The sequence below is a fragment of the Prionailurus viverrinus genome, chromosome F2 (assembly GCF_022837055.1).
Source record: "Prionailurus viverrinus isolate Anna chromosome F2, UM_Priviv_1.0, whole genome shotgun sequence".
NCBI lineage: Eukaryota > Metazoa > Chordata > Mammalia > Carnivora > Felidae > Prionailurus > Prionailurus viverrinus.
Window position 1 is genome coordinate 10,508,733 of NC_062578.1, and position 21,835 is coordinate 10,530,567.

The window sequence follows — 21,835 nt, forward strand, 5'->3', positions numbered from 1 at the left end:
AATCGATGTTAGAATTTTATGCATTGGTGTGTCAGAGGCAGCTACTAAATGGAGAGAAAGTACAAAATTTCCCATATTACAATGTAAAATTATGGAATGAGTGAAATAAGAACAATCCTAAAGAAGGTAAAAAAGAGAAAAAGGAACATGGAATATGTGGGAGAAATAGGAAGCAACATACTTAAACGGAGAAATAAACCCAAATATTTTAGGGTTTATATCGATATAAATAAAGCCAGTTTTATTTAAAAGTAGGGGCACCTGGGTGGCTCGGTCAGTCGAGCCTCTGACTTTTGATCTCAGCTCAGGTCATGATCTCACGGTTTGTAGGATCGTGCCCCGGGTGCCTTGGGCTCCGCAGTGACAGTACAGAGACTCCCTGGGACTCTCTCTCCCTCGCTCTCTGCCTGTCCCCTGCTCGAGCTCTCTCTCTCTCTCAAAATTAATAAGTAAACTTAAAAAAGGTAAAGAATATCTAACTATATGCCATTTACAAGGGACCCATGTAAAACTTGACGATATTTGAAGTAGAAAAGTCGAAAGTACAAGGATAGAGAAAGATAAACTGTGGTTCTTAGCCCGTAATTTCCCGAAAGGGAAAAGTGTGCTAAAAATATACTTCTAATGCAGATACTTTAAGTGTCTCCCAGTGTCTGTTGTATTACAAGTGCTGGATTACAGGCTTAGAACCACAAGCTCCCCAAGTTTATGTTTCTTTGATGTTTTACTGTACGTGTAGTTTATGACCTCAGGCTGTCAACACAGCCCCCGAGCAGTCGGGACCATGGATAGTGTTTATAAGGTGATAATTTATTTTAGTGATGTATTTGCAATATTTCTCTCTGTCACAACAAACTCGTTTCATTTCATTGTTCAATTAGATAAGCTGGATTTAATACCTAATTGCTTACGAGAGCTCAAAGTGCGAAGAGGGAAGCTTTAAAAGCTTTTTGTTTTTTCCTGGTATGAGACGAAATATTCTTTTTTAGTTCTCTTGTTAGAAATGATTTAAGTGATCTTTTTGACTTAATGCTCTTTCACATTTAACGGGAGCTGTTGCGGTACCTTCCATATAAATCCTGCTCGTGGATAAAGGAAAAAAAATGCCAGTTTAATCTTTTGATGAAGAGTGCTTGCACATTTTCATCAGAGGGGTTTCAGGCATTTAATAAATATAAGTTGAATGAACGGGGAGGAAGGTTTTGAACTGGAGAGAAGGTGAAGAACAGTGTGCGGAGCTGGAATTGGAAGGTAGGTTTTCTTAAGATGGAAAATACACTTAAACCAAATATGAACTTGGGGCGCCTCGGTGGCTCAGTTGGTTAAGCGTCCGACTTCGGCTCAGGTCGTGAGCTCATGGTTCGTGAGTCCGAGCCCCGCATCGGGCTCTGCGCTGACAGTGAGGAGACTGCCTGGGGTTCTCTCTCTCCCTCACTCTGCCCATCCTCCCCTTGTACACATGTTCTTTCTTTCTCAAAAGAAACAAATACACTTTAAAAAATAAAGTAAATATGAACTTGACAATATGTGTATAGACCGAGAGCCGTTTTAAGAAATGGCTTCTTAAGAAAAGAAATCCATCCCCAAGCTTTCACCAATGGCTAGTTCAAAAATATACCACTAACCGAGTACCAATTCTACTGTGCAATACTTATACTTCATGATGAGCTGTAAGTTATTTTGAGATGTGGATGTTGAATGACAGGATAGGATGTGCACTGGTAAATTTTCACACCAGCCGGGTGTGAAACATACAAACTCATGCCTCAGCAACATTACAAGACACGGACCTTATGGGCCAATAGGAATGGCAGAATCCGTGAATGTTAACTCTATGAATTTCTGGCTTCTACTCAGTCTTCTACTCATATATGCTGAAGAGTGTGGAAAACGATATTGTAAATCAGAATAATCCTGCCTACCACTTACTGTCAGAAGATGCTAATTTTGCACTAATTTCCTGAAACGTCAGCAATGGATACTGATAAAGATATAATCTAGATGCACAAATTGATCTTTACTATAGGAAGAACATTGATTTTTTTCCCCCCTCGTAATATAGTACATAGCATTTATGTGTAGGGCATTCACCTGAATTATTCATGCGTCATCCAATATCAAAATCACTGGCCACAAACAAATTCTTGGTGCTCACCTTTAGGCCAGGTACCTATCAACTGTTAGATACTGCTAGAATAACACAGGTTTTCTTAAGAATATTATTTTGTCCTCTCAAGGACCAGCTAAAGGGCGGGCTGTCACTAGCCCCATAAATTATTTATGTCGTATCAATTAATCTCCGGCCTTTGTACCTAACGGGCTCACGGACAATAGGAATAAGCTGTGCAGGTGGACAGGACCAGCATGAGCAATGATGTTTGGCTACGCAGCTGTCCTAAAGCGTCCCCAGGATTCGTTCTAATCAGGGGTAGTAAGACAGCAGACATGGAAAGGACTGTCATGAAGGAAGAAGCCTGTATTCCCAGATACCTAGAAACAGAAGGCACAGCACACGGTTAAGGGGGCGCTCACGAGGCAGACACGGAGAGAGGGCAGACCGTGGCCCAGAGCCTTGTTTGGGGTTTTTGTGGGAAGGGATGGGTGAGGCGGGGTAGGTACGCTGAATAAGGATTGGACAGTTTGAACAACATCAGTGAGCTATGGGCTACAGAGGTGGTTCCTAGCTGTCTGGTCCTTGGTCCGGTGGAGATATATCGACTTGCTGTGAGTTTGACAAAGTGAACGACTAGGGGTGTGTGTTCGGATTGGTTGTTTATCAAAAGTGTGCTCACAGGGGAGTCATGTCCTATTTCTTGGAATTAGCGAGCCCCAGGAGATGTAGTTTTTCCAGGATCAAGGCCCACATGCCAGAGCATCAAGGATACTGAGAATAAGGGGTGCCCGGGTGGCTCAGTCGGTGGGGCGTCCGGCTTCGGCTCCGGTCACGATCTCGTGGTTTGCGAGTTCGAGCCCCACATCGGGCTCTGTGCTGATAGCTTGGAGCCTGGAACCTGCTTCGGATTCTGTGTCTCCCTCTCTCTCTGCCCCTCCCCTGCTCATGCTCTGTCTCTCTCTGTCTCTCAAAAATAAATAAATGTTAAAAAAAATTAATAGAAAAAAGAATACTGAGAATAATAAATTATAGTCGATGTAGCAGCCTTGTCTTGGTCATTAGGCTAAAGAAATCTAAGTCACTATTTATCTGTATCTTTTTTTTTTTAATTTTTTTTTTCAACGTTTGTTTATTTTTGGGACAGAGAGAGACAGAGCATGAACGGGGGAGGGGCAGAGAGAGAGGGAGACACAGAATCGGAAACAGGCTCCAGGCTCCGAGCCATCAGCCCAGAGCCTGACGCGGGGCTCGAACTCACGGACCGGGAGATCGTGACCTAGCTCAAGTCGGACGCTTAACCGACTGCGCCACCCAGGCGCCCCTGTATCTTTAAAAAACTAATGTAGCAGGGGCATCGGGGTGGCTTAGTAGTTTAAGTGCCCATCTCAGTTTGGGCTCAGGTCATGCTCTCATGGCTTTGGGAATTTGAGCTCCACCTTGGGCTCTGCACTGGCAGTGTGGAGGCTGCTTGGGATCCTCTCTCTCTCTCTCTCTCTCTCTCTGCCCCTCTCCTACTTGCACTGTCTCTCTCTCAAAATAATTAAATAAACTTAAAAAAATTGTATAGCTATTGGAAAGTTATCCATATAGGTCAGATCCCCACCAGGTTGTTTTTGGTAGCATGTTGACAGATTAATTTCCCCTAAAATAAAACTATTGTAAAAGTCAAGAGAAAACAAAGGGCTGACACAAGTGACGAGTCATTAGTAAGATTAAAGGAAAAAGGAGGAATATGAAATAGTCCTGTAGCTGTGAGTATTTTGCATGGTAAATGGGCACAAGGGTCCTTCCCAGAAATGGGACAAATCTGGAAGATGCTTGACTGATAACCAAGGTAATGAAAAGATTATTTTGGTGTTTGTTTTTTTTTTTTAATTTTTTTTCAACATTTATTTATTTTTGGGACAGAGAGAGACAGAGCATTAACGGGGGAGGGGCAGAGAGAGAGGGAGACACAGAATCGGAAACAGGCTCCAGGCTCTGAGCCATCAGCCCAGAGCCCGACACGGGGCTCGAACTCACTGACCGCAAGATCGTGACCTGGCTGAAGTCAGACGCTTAACCGACTGCGCCACCCAGGCGCCCCTATTTTGGTGTTTTTTGAGTGAGAATGCACTTGGGTTTGGTGCAGACATTTAAAAAAGCTGTCTGGGATATTTTAAAGATCTAAAACCTTCTGCAGGTAATTTTCCAATCTAAGGACACTTAAGGCTTAGCTTCCTGTACAGATAACTTAATGTGACACAGAGGGAGAGATAGACAACCATACTGGCATGGGGTTAACAGAAAGTAAGCCAGGAAACACCCAGGCTTCCGCTAATGGAAGGGAGTCATAGAATATCCCTGGTCCTTACCTTCCTCATTCTCAGTATGAAATGGTTGGGACGAATAATCTCAAAGGTTTGATCTAACCATCATGCATGTGCGCATGCACATGCACATGCGCGCGCGCGCGCACACACACACACACACACAGAGCCATCACTGTATCCCTGAGATGTTGCCTTTTTAAAATAAGATTGTTAAATTAAAATAGATGCTTTTGAATGGTGAATTAAGCTTCATTTTGGATGTTGAGTTCTTTTTTTTTTATTTTTTATTTTTTTAAACTTTTTTTTTAACGTTTATTTTTGAGACAGAGAGAGACAGAGCATGAACGGGGGAGGGTCAGAGAGAGGGAGACACAGAATCTGAAACAGGCTCCAGGCTCTGAGCTGTCACCACAGAGCCTGACGCGGGGCTCGAACTCACGGACCATGAGATCATGACCTAAGCTGAAGTCGGCCGCTTAACCGACTGAGCCACCCAGGCGCCCCTGGATTTTGAGTTCTACAACACTTATTCTCCCTACTCACGATGCAGACCTTATATTTTGTGGGTGAAATCTACTTTAATGCTTCATACACCTGTATTTAAAGGATTTACTGGGGACTGAAAAATGTAATTGGAAAAGCAAGTGATTTAATCTGTTCAGTTTGTAACTCCATGCTTCTTAAAAAAGTATGTCCCCCACCAACATTTCTCATTTGGATGATACAAACTTGCATGCATCACTGGTCAAGGAAGGTATTAAAGAATACTCCTTTTAGGCAACAAGCATTTCCTATAGGTCCTAAAAATGGCCTGGTCATACCTTAGAGGTATCATCACCTTCATCTTCATGCACTGAACTAGACGGGGAAGGAGTTGCAGACTTGCTTCCGGGTGGAGATGGGGAGTTGTGGGGGACACTGCTTCCTCCCATATTCAGGCCAAGCTGAGCACTTAGCTGTGACTGGTTGATGGTGGTCAGCTGGCCATGCTGCATCATTCCTGGCTGCTGCCTGATGTCTGCAGGCTGACCCCTTGGTCTCACGGCTGCCATCTGAGGGTGGGAGCTATATTGAGTTCCTTCTGGATTCCGTATATCTTGCATCTACCAAAAACAAAGATGGGAATCATTTTTCACAAACATATTTCCAGAAAAAAAATTTTTTTTTAATTCTTTAGACTTCGAAAACTCTGTAGAATGTCTTGCTGAACTATGCATATTTCCACCTCAACCCCCAATCCCTCTCTAGCGTAGAATAACCCTAACATATACATCACCTTAAAGCCACTGTTACCAAAGAATAGAACTTGAGAATTCAGTCAACATCCCATTTCATTACTCAAGACCTGATTAATTATATTTACTTTCTTAAAGACATGCAAACGTATATCATTAGTAGATATTTATGACGTAAGCTTCAAAAATGATGCTTCTTAGAGTCCCAAAATTATATAGTTATTAGTGATTTACAGCATTGCAGCCATTCGTGAAACACTATTTCTTTTATTCTGATCCCTTAAGAAAGGTTTTGCGAGTTAAGTGTACTACGATTCTTAGTTTAATTCTATATAGGCTAGTTTTGGCTCAAATGATCTACTAACTTCCAGACTCAGAACACTGCAGGCTGGTATTAACCAATTGATTAATTGACTATTGCAATGGTTTGACTGCACAGTCAGATTTGAAAGTAAAGCTCTAAAGTTGCAAGGTCACCATATTAATCCATTATGCTATCTGGGTCACTGCTTTTTAGCCTTAATGAGACTCACTCTTGTAATTCAAGCAATGAATTTTGTCTCTGCAAGGATTAGAATTAAAAGCATTGGAGGATGAAGCTCTTAACATATCTAGAGGTCAAATGTGTTGTATAAGAGGAGTATGGTGGATTTCACTTAACGTTTCTCTGACATTTTCAAACTTAAACTAATGAGTATTTTGCCCTGCTTATAGAAGTGGCTCATTTTTTTCACTCTGAGGGGAGTTGGGGAGTTCATGCAGGTAGAGGATTATAAAACAAGAGAGGGGGAAAAAAGAAAAAAATGGAAAAAGAAGGGCAATGAAGAGGCGTCTGGTTAGTTACATTTCAGAACTGAAAAAATAAAATTAATAATGATATCTTTTTCTGTTTCATTGAAAAAAAAATCCCACATGGTGTCAGAGTGCCCCATAATTGCCTGTCAGCATATGTTCCCATGACATAGAAATACTGTAAAGGTCAATTAAATTACTTAGCCATAGGCTTCTTTTTGTTTCTTTGGGTAATAAAATCATTGTCTACCAATGTCGCCGAGTCATTTTACCAACCTAGTTAGATCTATCTGAAAGCGAAGGTGAGACTGCAGAGGTGTCTGCTTGCATTGGAGGGGCAGAGTGAGAGGGAGGCACAGAATCCGAAGCAGGCTCCAGGCTCTGAGCTGCCGCATACAGCCCGACGCAGGGCTCAAACTCACGAACCATGAGATCACGACCTGAGCCAAAGTCAGACACTCAACCGACTGAGCCAGCCAGGTGCCTCCCCGCTTTTTTTCTTTTTTAATTTTTTGTTAATGCTCCGACTTGGTTCTATGTATCATCCTACACTCGTGGCAAAGGCTTAGGTCAGCCCCATGGTTTTGTATTTGCTGCTCTCCAGCGGCAAAAATCAACATTTTTTTCCAGAATTTAAACTGTATTTCTCCAACCCTACTACTTTTTATGTAGTCCATCCACGTTGTCTGCACTCACATTTACTAAAATGTTTTCTTCTCCCTTCATAGTTGTTCGCGTCACTTATGTAATTTGATCTTCCTTATGAAATCATACTAGCTTTAACAGATACCCTTGAAATTGTGCCATTAACAGAGGGTATCATAAAAATCGAGGCCACTTTTGAAAGTACACAGAAGAAGCAGTCTATACTAGGTGGCTTTTCTTTTTCTTTCTTTTTTTTTCTGTTTTTTTGTTTTTTTTAAATATGAAATTTATTGTCAAATTGGTTTCCAGACAACACCCAGTGCTCATCCCAACAGGTGCCCTCCTCAATACCCATCACCCACCCTCCCCTCCCTCCCACCCCCCATCAACCCTCAGTTTGTTCTCAGTTTTTAAGAGTCTCTTATGGTTTGCCTCCCTCCCTCTCTAACCATTTTTTTTTCCTTCCCCTCCCCCATGGTCTTCTGTTAAGTTTCTCAGGATCCACATAGGAGTGAAAACGTATGGAATCTGTCCTTCTCTGTATGACTTATTTCACTTAGCATCACACTCTCCAACTAGGTGGCCTTTCAAGCCTGCTTTCTAATGTTCTGGAGTCCTACTGTGTGTTTTTTTTTTCCGTAGCATGTAGAACACTCTCTTATTACGGGCACAGAGTTGTGGATGTCCATAATGGGACTGTCCTATCCAGGGCAGCTTCCTCTCCCCAACCCAGCACATGTTCACACATACACATTTGTAGGAAGACACATTTTTCTAGCCTTGTAAATTTAAAATGTTTACTAGCAAAATCCTACCTTAACTAAATCATCTTTCCAAAAGCTTTTGACTAATTGATAACTTTATTTCTCCTTCATATAAATCCTGTTACAAAGCATGACGGTTTGTAACCTGCCTGTTTGGAGCCCATTGCCTCTTACTCTTTCAGAAATATTGTGGTTTTAACATGATATTGCAGAGGATGATTTTTAAATTGACCTACATACAGAGTTTCAGATTTATGACTACAACCAAGGGCCTTCGAAGGCCTACAATCTCATTTTATGGCACCTATCTCCCCCACCATCTTGTACTCGGTCTACTTGTTTTCTCGTGTTAATTAATGTTGTAGACAGGCCTCTGAATACTACAATTTGTATTCTCACCTTTGTTTTATGAGTGGAGGAAGGTGGGCATCACTAAAGTGGGGTAAAGAATGACTTTAGGTAAGGACAATGAAGTACTCAACAGGGTACCTCTTTCTCAGCAAACTCATCATTAGTCCGAATATCATGTCACCATGATATTAGGCCAGGCAGGCAGCAGCTTTAACACTGAATCAAAGAATAATTTTCCTGTGTGGAGGGTGAAAAGCACAAATTGGAGAGCATAGCCATCTCTTCAGCGCTCAGATGCATTTAGGAATGTCAGATATTAACACCCATTTCCATATTAGTATTTCCATTTTACCTTGAGCTCACGGAAGTCAGTTCAGTATTAATCACTGCCTAATGTATAGTGTGGGGAAAATTAAACTGGGTGGAGTCTGATTATTGACAAATAAGATTAATTAGTTAGCTCATGAAGGTAAGCAAATGTTTTGATTACTGGTTTCCTTCTAGAAAGATATTGATTGACTACGGTCTTAATGCCAAATATAAAACTTCGCCTCGCAAAATATTATTTCCGTTAATCTCCAACATTTTGAACGTATTGTGAACAGTTCACTTAAGGCATGTTTAATAACAACTGCTCTTCTCTTTGATTCTTCTTGACTCCTTCATTGACTTCTTGTCTTCCTACAACTCTCCACACCTAAACTATTTCCCAGCATTCTGCTTGAGTCACATTTCGTCCACCCCAAAGTTTCCTTTCTCAAACTGGTACTGTGCGTCCAGTTTCGTTGATGAAATCTTCATCCTCCCTGTCATCCCTACTCAAAGTGTTTTAGTCACTTTTGATTCTTTCCTTTCCTATCAGTCTTGTGAGTTCCACTGAGTCTGCTCAAAAAGAATGCTTCCATCTGCCTTCTATTCATGTCCACACCCATTCATGTACTTCATGAATGCCTTCATCACCTCTTCACTTGCAATGGTTACTAAACTAAAAAGAATCTCTTTGCATCCACCCTGAAGAGTACCGCAGAATCACTCTTCATGAGCCACAGGCTCAAAACCTTCCCGATGATATCTGCCTACCAGATTACATCCAGACTCTTCAGCGTGTCATGAGAGGTTCCGAATAAACCATATTCCCTATGACTATCCTTCACACCTTTACTGCTCAGCCAAACCCAATTAATTGCTCCTCTTTGCCTATGTGTCTCTCCCTTGAACGTATGTCTTTGGCTGTGTTGCTCTTCCAGCATTCAGTAGCCATTTTTTGAGCTTTTGCTGTCAGAAAAATTTAAAAAACGGTAAAAAAAAAAAAACCCCAAACTTTGCTCAGTGATCTGTGGTTTGTTCAGTACTTTTATCTGTCAAGCGTTATTATTCCCCTTTGAGGCAGCCCTATAGAAATGGCTGCTCTGTACAAGTCTATTGAGGATAATAGAGTTTAAATGATCTCAGGTCTCTCTACCAACAAAGATCAAAGTAGAAATGAAATCTGCTCTACATATTTGTGCTTTTCTCAATTCCATAATGCTATTACCATATTGATACTATTTAAACCTTAAATACAGTTTAAAGTCAAGTTCAAAAGTCACTTCATCTACAAATCTTCCAGAACCTTCTTCTTCTGAACTGCTAAAGCATTTTGTCTATACTTTCTTTATGGGACACCACTTGTAGATTTCTTAGTCTACTATGTATGTATCTCCTAGACAGTATTCTTCATTAATGTGCTTTTCACATTAATGTGACTAATGTGTTTTTCAATCCCTCATGAGATCTCTTTTAATTAAATTAGGCATTCCGAGTATTCAAAAAATATTTGCTGAGTCAGTATATAAGTGAAGAAATGAGTACTATCTGTAGAAACTGACTAACCAGTTTGATGAGTTTTCTCTTTTTCCAGTGAGCTGCATCTAACATCAGTCCCGATTTGAATAATGTCTGTTTCCCTTTGTGGCAGAAACCCAACAAAGGGCACTTCCTAGCTTCATCTGCAACTCTGTCGGGCCATGTGACCGCGTTCTGGCTAATGAAATATAAGTGAAAGTATTGTGTGGGTACTTCCAAGAAATGTCCTTAAAGGGAAAGGCTCACCATCCTTTGTTCTTTCCTGCTGGCAAAACTGTGGGTGTGATCGCTAGAGCTTGGGGAAATGTCTTGAACCAAGAGGCATCGCCTTGAGGACGTTGGCGGCACAACAAAAAGATGTTTGAGTGTTTGATTATTCTGAAACTACAAGACCCTGGACAATCTACTTACTGTGGGAGTCTTTAAAGTGAAAGGAAAGTAAATGTCTGTCTTTTTTGGAGTTATTGTCATTTTGAGTTTACTTTTACGTGAGGTTCAACCTAATCTTAACTGACAGACCCTCATGGATTATAAGCACAAAAAAGACAGGGATAGAATCTCTTTTGTTTACTAGTGTAGCCCTAGTATCTAGGACAGATCATGGCAGACCATAGGTATATATAATATGACATATATTTCTTGAGTGACACTGACTAGATGTTGAGGCCAGGTACAATTAAGATTAATGATGAGGGCTTCCCATGAGCAGTATTAGACATCTCTGATCTTTTGGGAACTTCATTTGCTAACTTCTCAGGACTCGAGCATCTCCAAGCTACTTTCTGATGTGTTTATTTCTCATTTTGTTTATTTCAAACCCAGTGAACTTCATTTTTCCTTGGCTAAAAGTCCTTGGTATTGTTAGCATTTTACTTTTGAATGGCTCTTAATATCTATCTTCCCTTTGGGGAAACTCAATCCACTGAAAATGGGTGCTAAATTTCACTTTTCCTGAGAATCACAACTGTTCCCTTAAATTTTACAGTTTGCTGCTGAGGACTGATGTGGTCCTACAATTACGGGAGCTAACAAATGTCAATGAAAATAATGGAGGAGGATTACAACGATGAAGAGAAGATGTCAACGGAGTTCTTTCAAAACCTTTTTTCCATGAATGGAGAGCAAAAGCTCAGGTAAAATCACTTAGGAAACCAAAGCAGATACCGTGTATTCTCCCTCATGACCTGCCTTGTGATCCGGGGCTTGGTCCTAACACCACGCTCCCCCCCATTACCGACAGCGTTAAAAGCTCCAGGTTGAGGACAGTGCTCTAGCGGGGGACCTCAGGTATACTATTTGATACATGTTCCAGAGTGCATTTGCACTGTCTTCTCCTTGGATTTTCTTTAAAGGGGCGGGGGGGGGGGGGATTCCCAGGTAGCTCATTTCAGATTATTTTTAAAAAATGAGCAACGTTCTGGTGTAGCAACCCAAAGCCAAAAACCAAACACTTGGAGCAACGCATCAGTGACTGGACGGTGTGAAGACTGCACACCCGGATGGCACCGGAAGAAAGGAAGGCCTGCATTTCAGTGTTAGAGACCGTGTGAATTCACCATCCTTCCAGAGTCTGTTTTCTTCTTTCAAATGTCAGCATCCCTTCCCGGCCCAACACGCAGGCCTTGAAAGCTATCATTATCTCTGCCTCTAGCCGACAATCCATATCAAAACAGTTGTACACATAAAACCCTAATGACATCTTGGCTCTCTCTGCCCTGATCCAGCTGTTTGAGTGAATAGCAGTTGGTGAACAGAGCCTGGAACATGGGGAGCCCCGAGGCCTTATTTGCTAATGTGGTTTACCAGCTGCTGCTTTCTGTGGTCTTTGCCGGCAAGGCCTGGACGTGTGCCAATTGCAGCAGGAACAGCAGAACGCGAGGAATCTATGAAGCTCGTCCATTTACCCCTGTCTGTCAGCATTTCACACCCTTCACCGTTGAGCGCTTTCCCCGGGGCTATGAGGGGACCCTGCTGGCTTAGGCTGTGACAAGGGCTTACTCTCGGTTCTATCAAACACATACCGTCCTTAGCATCTAAAGAAAAACTTCTGAGCCTGCTGTTGGTAGCACATCGAGCCTTACGTGATCAATCAGGCCAGGAAGACCAAGTAGTTCCCATTTTTCTCGGGAATAATGCACGCTACAAGTCTACGAGAAGAATGTAAATGTTGATATTATTTAAGTTCCCAATTTGATTACATATTTTTGCCAGGGATTCAATTAATATGTAAATGTATACACCAGAATGAATGCGTGGCTAAATTTAATAATCAAATTTCATGTATTATTTTCCTAAGTGCATATTCCAAGAGAGAGCTAAATTATTTGTTGTCCAAACAAATTAAATAAACCGTTTCTAGGTGATCTCCATGTGTGTTCTATTTATTATTTAGAAACGTGTAATTTAAATAAACTTCGACAGTTTTGCTATTAGACTTCTGACATTGAACACTGATAATGTCAAAAGGGGAAATCTGGAAAATATATATGCAAAGCACATGCTGTAGTTTTAAAGATTAGGAAAAGTGAAGTTCAAAGGAAAGACTGGATATTTTTATGAACATGTATTTTTATCTTCAATATTGAGTCAGAATAACTTGATGGAATCGAATTTTCTTCCAAAAGACAATGTGAATAAACAGGGCTCAGATTTCTTCACAAAACACTAAAATGGGATATTTGTAGTTTAGTTAGGGTAAATAGTAATTATAAAACTAATTATCACAGGAAAGCAAGAGCTCTGGAGTACAATTCATTAGATATTTGCCAAATGGAAAGACATAGCACTTTCTAGAACCACCATCATAGGGAAAGATGAAAACTACCTCAATAAAACAAATGGTCAAGCCCATGGGAACTTCCATAATGCCTAATCTTCCTCCTCCCTCAGACTGGGGTCTCTCCCTCATTATGGCCTCTTCCATGAATGGGACCCTTATCACTCAAGGGATTTGATGTGTTAGAGGAAAACACCATTGAAAGTTTTAAAAGTCAGGGCCAATAATTATACTGGCTAAAGATCATTTCACCAATTTTCAATTTAATCAATTAAATTTGTGTATGCTCTCCCAGGCATGAACCAAAGATCAGATGCTGAAGGGCAGATAACCACAGTGGGGGTGTGTGAGGGTGTGTGGGGGGGTGTGGGGGGGGATCCCCAACTTCTCAATGTCCTCATCGTCTTTGCCAGGTCCTGCCCCTGTGTAACCAAACTTGCCTTCTATTTCTGTCACATCCGCTAGATCTAGAAAGCATCTTAATTGCCCTTGTGTGTGCATCTGGATTGATCCGTGTAACCAACCGGACAAGCAACTTTACGCCATTTTTAAAAATTCCTTTTTTCTTCCTTTTTCTAGATGTGAGGCAGTGTGCCATCGTAGAGGGGAGCTTGCTCATGACATCATCGGGCTGACTCTGAATCGAACGATCTATCTTACTTTTAACTGAATTGCCTCTCGTTTTCCACCTCTAAACTAGGGATAACGATTTTTCAACAACAACTATTTATTGGTGCTGACTCTGTACCAGCCACTGTAGTTGGGGCCACGTTAACAATGGCGAGTGAGCACGCTGAAATCTGTCCTTACGCAGCTCACTTTCAAGAGGGGGAAGTGTACTGACCTCAAATGCTTGCTCGAGGATGGGTTAAAATAAAGACTATGAAGATGTTCTGTCAAATGTAAACCTATTTTTGACCACCCGGGTCACCTTTAGTGGAAGATGGAGATGTTTATCTTTTGGTATCCTCTGGAGTCAACTTTCCTCAACGAGTCCTAGTTCTTGGTGAGCCACAGACATAGTTGTGACCAGGCATTCTGGTAGCCAAAAGCTTGCATCCGTGGAGATCGTCTCCAGGATAAGCTGGGCAGCTTATGTCAGAGAGCACAGGGTTTCACTGTGAGAAAGTCAGTGGCCCAGATAAAGGTTGAACTTATAACCCGGATTTTAATAGCTTCCCAATCACAGCTAACAGGCTAACTGGTAGCTACAAAGTTCAAAAAAATTTAAATGCGTAAAAAGGTATTCGAGGTCACAGTAAACTCTTCTCTCCCATTAAACTCTGGACATATAATCCCCTCTTTGGATCATAACCTTGGCCAGAAGGTTATGGGGTATAGTGACACACAGTCGGCAAGATATTTTCCACTCAAATTGAGGCATCCATTTCTGATTGCTTCATACCAACACTATTCGCCTCCTACTGTTACTGTTAAACTATCAACGTCAGTATTAACAAGCTGACATTGTGCTCCAGTGTGCCCTTGACAGGACTCTTCTGTCTGGCTCAAATAAAAGAAACATGCAAATGTACAACAGGCAAGCTTGACTCTTAATTGACGAAGAGCATCTCTCATAATTCCAATTAATGGCATACGATGAAGACCGACTAAAAGCTTTGTCTCATCCGAAAGGGTTTAGGAGACAATCTGGTCGACTCTCTGGTTCCCCAAATACCTGAATTGGTAGTACACCTCTGGTAAAAGGAGTCTATGAGTGGGCACTGGGTCTACCTGTGATGTGAGTCGATGAAGCCCTTTATTCGTATAGATCGCGCCTTTCCTTTTGCGTCTGCACCACAAAGTGGATGCAGCGCGTTGTTCATGGAACTATAATCTTATATTAAAGTGTACTCAAACATGCTAATGTCTGTTCACATCTCTGCTTTGATGTGCCAAAATACGGGACTGAATAATGCGCCTTATTTTCAGAATACTTTCAAAGGATTGCGTGCATGGGAACAAAAAGAATGGATTGGAAAGATAGGTGACAAGAAATTTGGTAAATGCTACGAGACACGCCCTATGGGATTTGTGGTTTATCTACGAGAAATAGCTCTGTGTATTTATAGCATCACAAGTCAGCTGAAATGGTTCTTTATACTATATTTAAACCTGAAAATTTAACTGAATTTCATACTTTCCACTGCAATGTTAATGGGATGCTAGTAAAAATGGAGATGTCAAGTGGAATATTGACTTCTTAACATCAGTTCAGAAAGTGACATTTGAGTTCTTTTAGAGGCTCTTAAATCATTAGATACACATGACATTCACTTAAAAGTACATCTCAAGAAGCAAAATTAAAACCTTATATTCTGCTTGGGCCCGATAGCTTTCTTATGCAGAATATTTGTATGTTCCTAGGTTATTGGGGACTTGAAGAAAAGTACAATTTTAAATTAGTATTTTATTATGGAAATCTTCCAATAATCCTTTTAATAATGTATTATAAAACATTTAAAATAGCATGAAACCAAGATAGGAAAAGGCTAGAAATCCTCTCCTATTCAGTATAATATTAATAATTTGCTAAAATCAGTCCAGGAAAATTACCATGTCTTTCAGTTCCTTTAAAGTGTCTGACTCTGTAAGTGACCTTAAGCTCCTTTAAAACAATTAAAAAATTCAAATATTTGGCTGCCAAAATTTTATAGCATGTTACATAATGGGATGAATATCGTTACATACAGTCTTCATAATTGTGGGTATACCTAATTTCGTTAATATTAACATTACCCATTTATGCTTTTATACACTTTGAGTTCTATAAGGTCAAGGTCTCAAAACTAATCATAAAAACTAGTGACTGCTATTCATGCTAATATAATAACCCTTTCTCTAAAACAACTGCCAATAAATTTCATTATAAAAAGTTATTAAAAGGGTTAAAAACCTATTAAATGTCAAAGAATTTGCCTGACTCAAACTTCTAATAAAGAAAGAGAATAGGCTTTCTTTCTGAATTATTTAAATCTTTACTGACTGTGCATTGAACCATGAAATTAGAAAAGTGTTATTAGGAGTGTTCTCTGGTTTTTATAAAAGTTGGAGCCCAGAATGTATCAAGCCACAGTCTTTAACTAGACTAGTTAAAGCAGTAGGTTTTTAATCCCAAATACATGGCTTCTACTGATATAAAGGTCATAATTAAAACTCTATCCTGTAACTTGGTGATAATGAAATTATTATTGGAGAGGCAAACATGTTCATTTAGAACATATGAGCTACATGTTCTAATTTTAATTTGGACAAATGTCTTCAATTTTGTGCATCTTTCAATGTCCACTAACATAGAGCCACACAACCAATAATTAGGTTTTAATAGTGACTAGTTTTAAAAACACTAATGTTAACAATTTGAATTATCTACCATTTACAGGTTTAACATCTACAAAATGTATGTTGAAATTAGGTAATTATGGCATAAAGAGTTAAAATGGATCACAATTCTGCATGATTACAACCCTGTGTGATGATGACATAAGTTTAGGTATCAGTTGAGTGGCTCAGTCGGTTAAGTGTCCGATTCGTGATTTTTGTCTCAGATCATGATCTCACGGCTTTGTGGGTTCAAGCCCTGCATTGAGCCCTGTGCTGGCCGTGCATGGCCTGCTTGGGATTCTCTCTCTCTCCCTCCCTCTCTGCCCCTGCCCCACTTGTGCTAGCTCTGTCTCTGTCTAAATAAACTTAAAAAAATTTAGGTATCAATTATAAAAAGTAGCTAATATATCTTTCACATTTTAAATCTATTTCTCCAGGAAATGACGCTTAGTACAACTGATTTAAACTGGTCGATACCTGGGGCGCCTGGGTGGTGCAGTAGGTTAAGCGGCCGACTTGAGCCAGGTCACGATCTCCTGGTCCGGGAGTTCGAGCCCCGCGTCGGGCTCTGGGCTGATGGCTCAGAGCCTGGAGCCTGTTTCCGATTCTGTGTCTCCCTTTCTCTCTGCCCCTCCCCCGTTCATGCTCTGTCTCTCTCTGTCCCAAAAATAAATAAATGTTGAAAAAAAAGATTTTTAAACTGGTCGATACCTGACAAACAGATAACTGTCCACAGATCAGTCTCAAGTGCTCAGTGACAGCCTTTGATAATTGTGGTCTTAAGTTCTTTTGTTAATAATATCTAACACTTACGGGTCCCACCTGATATACTAAGCACACTGCCTTATTTAACCCTCACAATAACCAGGTGAGATCATCAGACCCACGGAGGACCAAAGGCTCAGTGAGAGGATCACTCAGCTATCCAGTAAGTGAACCAGCTTATATTGGTCACAAGCCGCCTGATCTCCAAGCCTGTATCATAACCATGACACCTGTGCTCTGGATCCAGTATATGAACTGATGAGTTAGATGTTCTTTTAAGAAAGTTTAGCTGAAAGTGCTTGCTGGGGAAGATGCAGCTAGAACCTAGAATGACTGAATTCAATGTGCTGATGCTTTGGGTAGGAAATTCAGTCTGAAGTGTTTTACTGAACACTTACTCTGTGCCCGGTACTATGATAAGTCATAGGGGAAATTAAGGCAGATAAGACTGTCCCTATGATGGGAGAGCTCACAGGGTAGGGAGACATACTATAATAGTTGGAGGGGATTAGTTGCCGAAACCAAAAACACACCCCTATAGGATTGCAGAGGAGAAAGGGTGGTTTCCGACTGCACTGAAATGTACAAATGATGTTGCAACAAGGAGTCTGTCTGTAATGCATTGAAACTGCTGTGAGCACCACTGGGAACTAAGAATGCTTTTAAAACGAAACACACGAACAAAAGCAGAAACAGACGATAAAAACAGAGAACAAGCTGATGGTTGCCAGGGGTGGAGGCGGGGATGGGCAAAATGGGTGAAGGGAGTGGGAGCTACAGGCTTCCAGCTATGGAAGGAACAAGCCACGAGGGTAAAAAGCACCGCCCAGGGATTACAGTTAATGGTGCTGAATTGGCGTTGCGTGATGGCAGATGGGGGCCACACTTGTGAGCATAGCACGCTGTCTAGACTTGTCCAGTCATCACGTTGAATGTCTGAAGCCAAATGACATTGTGTGTCAACTGTACTTCAACAAAAAATGTTTTCATCATGTTTTTAAGAAAAATTTAATGTTTGTTTATTTTAGGGAGGGAGAGACAGTGCCCGAGTGGGGGAGGGGCAGAGAGCAACAGAGGGAGACACAGAACCTGAAGCAGGGTCCAGTCTCTGAGCTGTCGGCACAGAGCCTGACTCAGGGCTCGAACTCGTGAACTGCAAGATCATGACCTGAGCCAAAGCTGGATGCTTAACTTACCCAGCTGCCCCAATTAAAAATGTGTTTTTAAATAAGAAGACTTTGGAAAAGTAGAAATAAGTGGGAATTGAATTCTGGAGGCAATTATTATGGACACTAAGATACATCGTTTGATTGTTAGATGGTCTACTATACTTGCTCTATTTTCATAAAAGTAATGATTTATGTAAGATAGTGTGAAATAAAATTGAACAAACGAAAGTAATTGTGTGGCTTTTCCACTGAATTCAACCTTAACAATTCAACACACAATCAAATCACATTTTTTAAAAATGTGACTGAGGGTAATCTGATGGTTTCATGCCCGCTTGAATTGTCAAATGCTTTATCTTCTAAATTTCAGGATTGCTAGAGACGTTGTCTGTAGTTTCCAGACTATCTGTCAATATATATTCTGAGGTATCCAGTTGTTCTAACTGAAAGAAGCCAATAAAACACACTAACATTTGATGCTCTATTAGCAGAGACCATTTTGTCAGCCCCTAAATATGGGCCCACAGTTTCAAAAATGATGTGGGTTATTACACCTGCTCCTAAATCACGTTATGGGCACACCAACAGTAGTCCTCGTGATCCAGATCTGTAGCTACAAATGCTGCCCCACAAATTATGCTTTCTCAGAACAACTGACTCAAACATTTTGATCAAAACGTTTCTTTATATTGCCCCACTCGCCAATCGGTGCCATTCACTTCTTACTGACGTAAGTGATCCAGAAGGAAAAAGAAAAACAAAACACTTTGCAAGGGAGGTAAGAATGCACGAGGCTTCCTGTGGTCCAGGCTGGGCTCGTGGATTAATTACGTGAGCGCTTCACAACTCTCTGAGATACAAAGGAAAGAGTACAAGGAACAGAAAACAGATTCACGGTGGGGAGGGAGCACTGAGCGGACCTCGTCTGCTTAAAGAGATGTTTCCTTTCCCTTTAATAGTAAGAGACTAAATGGATGCTTGATGGGTTTATGAGGGCTGGTATCAGGAATTTGGAACAGAAAAGATCTTTCTGCACATTGCATTCAATTTTTGATAAAGACAACTTTTTCCACCTGCTTATTAATCATTAAGTGGTGTCTCTCCCACTTGTTCTCCGTGAGAAAATGGATGGCTGGGACTCTAGGGAGCCATTGACCTTAAGGCACGGTAGGGGGCGCATTCTCAGCCATAGTCTGTAAAGAATTCATCCACATGAGGGTGATGAATCTGTGTTAGATTATAATCATTCTGATGTGTGCCCTGAAAAGGAGGCTATCTTAGAATAAGAATTCAATTAAGTTAGCAGTAGCTCTTAATATTCATGCCCATAATCTGGGTAACATAATTTCAGTAAAATGTCTAAAAATTCCTAGGAAAGCAGGGGTCCTTTTTCACTGAAATGTAATTTAGTGTCTTGGTATTTTGTTTTCTTTTAATTCTTGCTGAAGACTGTTCTAGAATGCCTTTGCCCACTTTTCTGCCCCGGGGTAAACATCGATTCTAAATGAACTGTAATAAATATTCTTTTTATCATGAATCTTGAAAGATTTCAAGAGCATGAGTTTTTCTCTTAAGAATTACTTTGCTATTTTGCGGTTGTGGAATGTTGACTTAACATTTGCTGATTGGTGGACATACCCTTTCTAACGAATGCATTTCTGGCCTTTCAGGTGCTTTGTGCAATAAAAGTAAGATAAAATAAAGTGGCAGTTAGCCGAGAAGCTTGCTTGGATGGACTCTTGTTAATAGTTAATGTAGGTTTTAATCTTCCAGGGGGACATTTTTAAAAATTAGAACTAATATTCAATTTGTTATTTTATTATCTCATTTCCCAAATTTTAGTGATAGCATTGACATATTTTAACAAGAACAAACAACTACCATCACCTCGGATAAAGCCTAACACCTATTTTGAGGCTACACCCATATACTAAGAGAGCTATATCTCTCTCCTGTACTGTAAACATTTACTTGCATGTAGTTCTATAGAGATTGCTGTATGAGACTACTATGCTGATGAACCGCAAACATTTCAAGGCCACCAGCATAACAATTACTTACTATGAAAACTTGTGGCAACAAAGTAACTGATAAAAACAGCTGTTGTATTAGAATTTACTTTGGAACACATCGACTTCTATTCTTTCGATTCTTTTCTTATACAATGCCATGGGAGAAGCTTAGGTACATTTTTTCCCAAAATGATACCCTGCATTCTCAAAAAGTGTTAATTGGCAGAATGGCAGTTTGGAATATAATTAGAATCTTACGGATTTGTCAGTTTCATGTATTGATTCTTGCAACTCTGCTGTCCTTCATTCCCTGATAAAAAAAAATAACCCAAATAACAGTGCTAAATCAAGTAGCTGTTAAGAACGTTAAATGTATGTGCCACTGAAAGGCAGGATATTTCTTGTAAGTTATGAAAAATGTACTTTGCTCATGGGTAAGATGTAGTTTAATGATATGGAAATAAGTTCATGCTTCTTCTATATTGTATTTACAATTTTGTGTCTAAAACATATTTATTATCTCTAGCATAATTGTACGACCACAAGATGACAGCTCCAATAAATGGGAAAAATCTCAATTACATTGATCAACTGAAGGAAAAGAGAAAAACTCGCATCATTAAAGTTTAGAGCCTATTACAAGGAAGCAAGAAAGAATATCTAGCCTGCAGTTTTTAAATTCAAAACCATCTGATCATTTTTCTGCACCTACCTTTATGGAAGCTAATAGAATTTTTCAGTTACAATTTATTTTCTAAAGAAAAAAAGTGCTCTTGGAAAAGACAGAAGTCAGAACCTTTAAAAGTGTGCATTGCATTTTATTTCCCCTTTCACAGGCCAGGGGTATTTTAGTTCAAGACTATAAATATTTATATGTTCATGTTTTCCTTTTTAAAAATGTTTTTATTTATTTTTGAGAGAGAGAGAGAGAGAGAGAGAGAGAGAGAGAGAGGATCCAAGGCAGGCTCTGTGCTGACAGCAGCAAGCCCGATGTGGGGATCGAACTCGCAAACCGAGATCATGACCCGAGCTGAAGTCAAACACTCAACTGAATGAGCCACCCAGGTGCCCCCCATGTCTCCCTTTTTATTTATTTATCTTTTTTTTTTTTTATTTTTTTTAACGTTCATTTATTTTTGAGACAGAGAGAGACAGAGCATGAACGGGGGAGGGGCAGAGAGAGAGGGAGACACAGAATCGGAAGCAGGCTCCAGGCTCTGAGCCATCAGCCCAGAGCCCGACGCGGGGCTCGAACTCACGGACCGTGAGATCGTGACCTGAGCTGAAGTCGGACGCTCAACCGACTGAGCCACCCCGGCGCCCCCATGTCTCCCTTTTTAAGTGAAGGTTAGGGAGATAGCTCTGGGGAGGCTTATGTTTCTTGCCTTCCTCCACCAAAACTTTTGTTGGATGCTCACTATTTATGACACAAATGCAGGTGCTGGGATGGATTTGATAGAGTAGAGGGCTGGGGGAACTAAAGAGTGGGAGTGGGGGGACTGGAGGAACTAAAGGGGGAGGGGTCCAGATGGACAGGACTCTACCCGTCAGCCTCAAGGTCACTCTCCTCAGAGAGGTCTGCCCTCACAAACCTACAAAAGTAGACCCATCCTTCACCCAGGCATTTTTTTCACAGCATAATAACCGTGTCTAATTATCTAGGGTGAAGCTCTGCAAACCTTAACATCCACATGAGTCCCCAGGTATCATCTTAAAACGTGACTCGGATTCA

At 40.7% G+C, this 21,835-nt stretch overlaps 1 protein-coding gene across 5 annotated transcripts in view; it reads right to left on the reverse strand.

Moving 5' to 3' along the window:
- The window catches only part of TOX (thymocyte selection associated high mobility group box), a 308,315-nt gene that overhangs the window by 43,935 nt on the left and 242,545 nt on the right, over positions 1–21,835 (reverse strand). For all 5 annotated transcript variants that reach the window (XM_047842350.1, XM_047842354.1, XM_047842351.1 and 2 more), the window contains exon 4: positions 5,247–5,528. In XM_047842350.1, the coding sequence (XP_047698306.1) occupies positions 5,247–5,528 (282 nt within the window). The remainder of the gene's footprint in view (positions 1–5,246; positions 5,529–21,835) is intronic.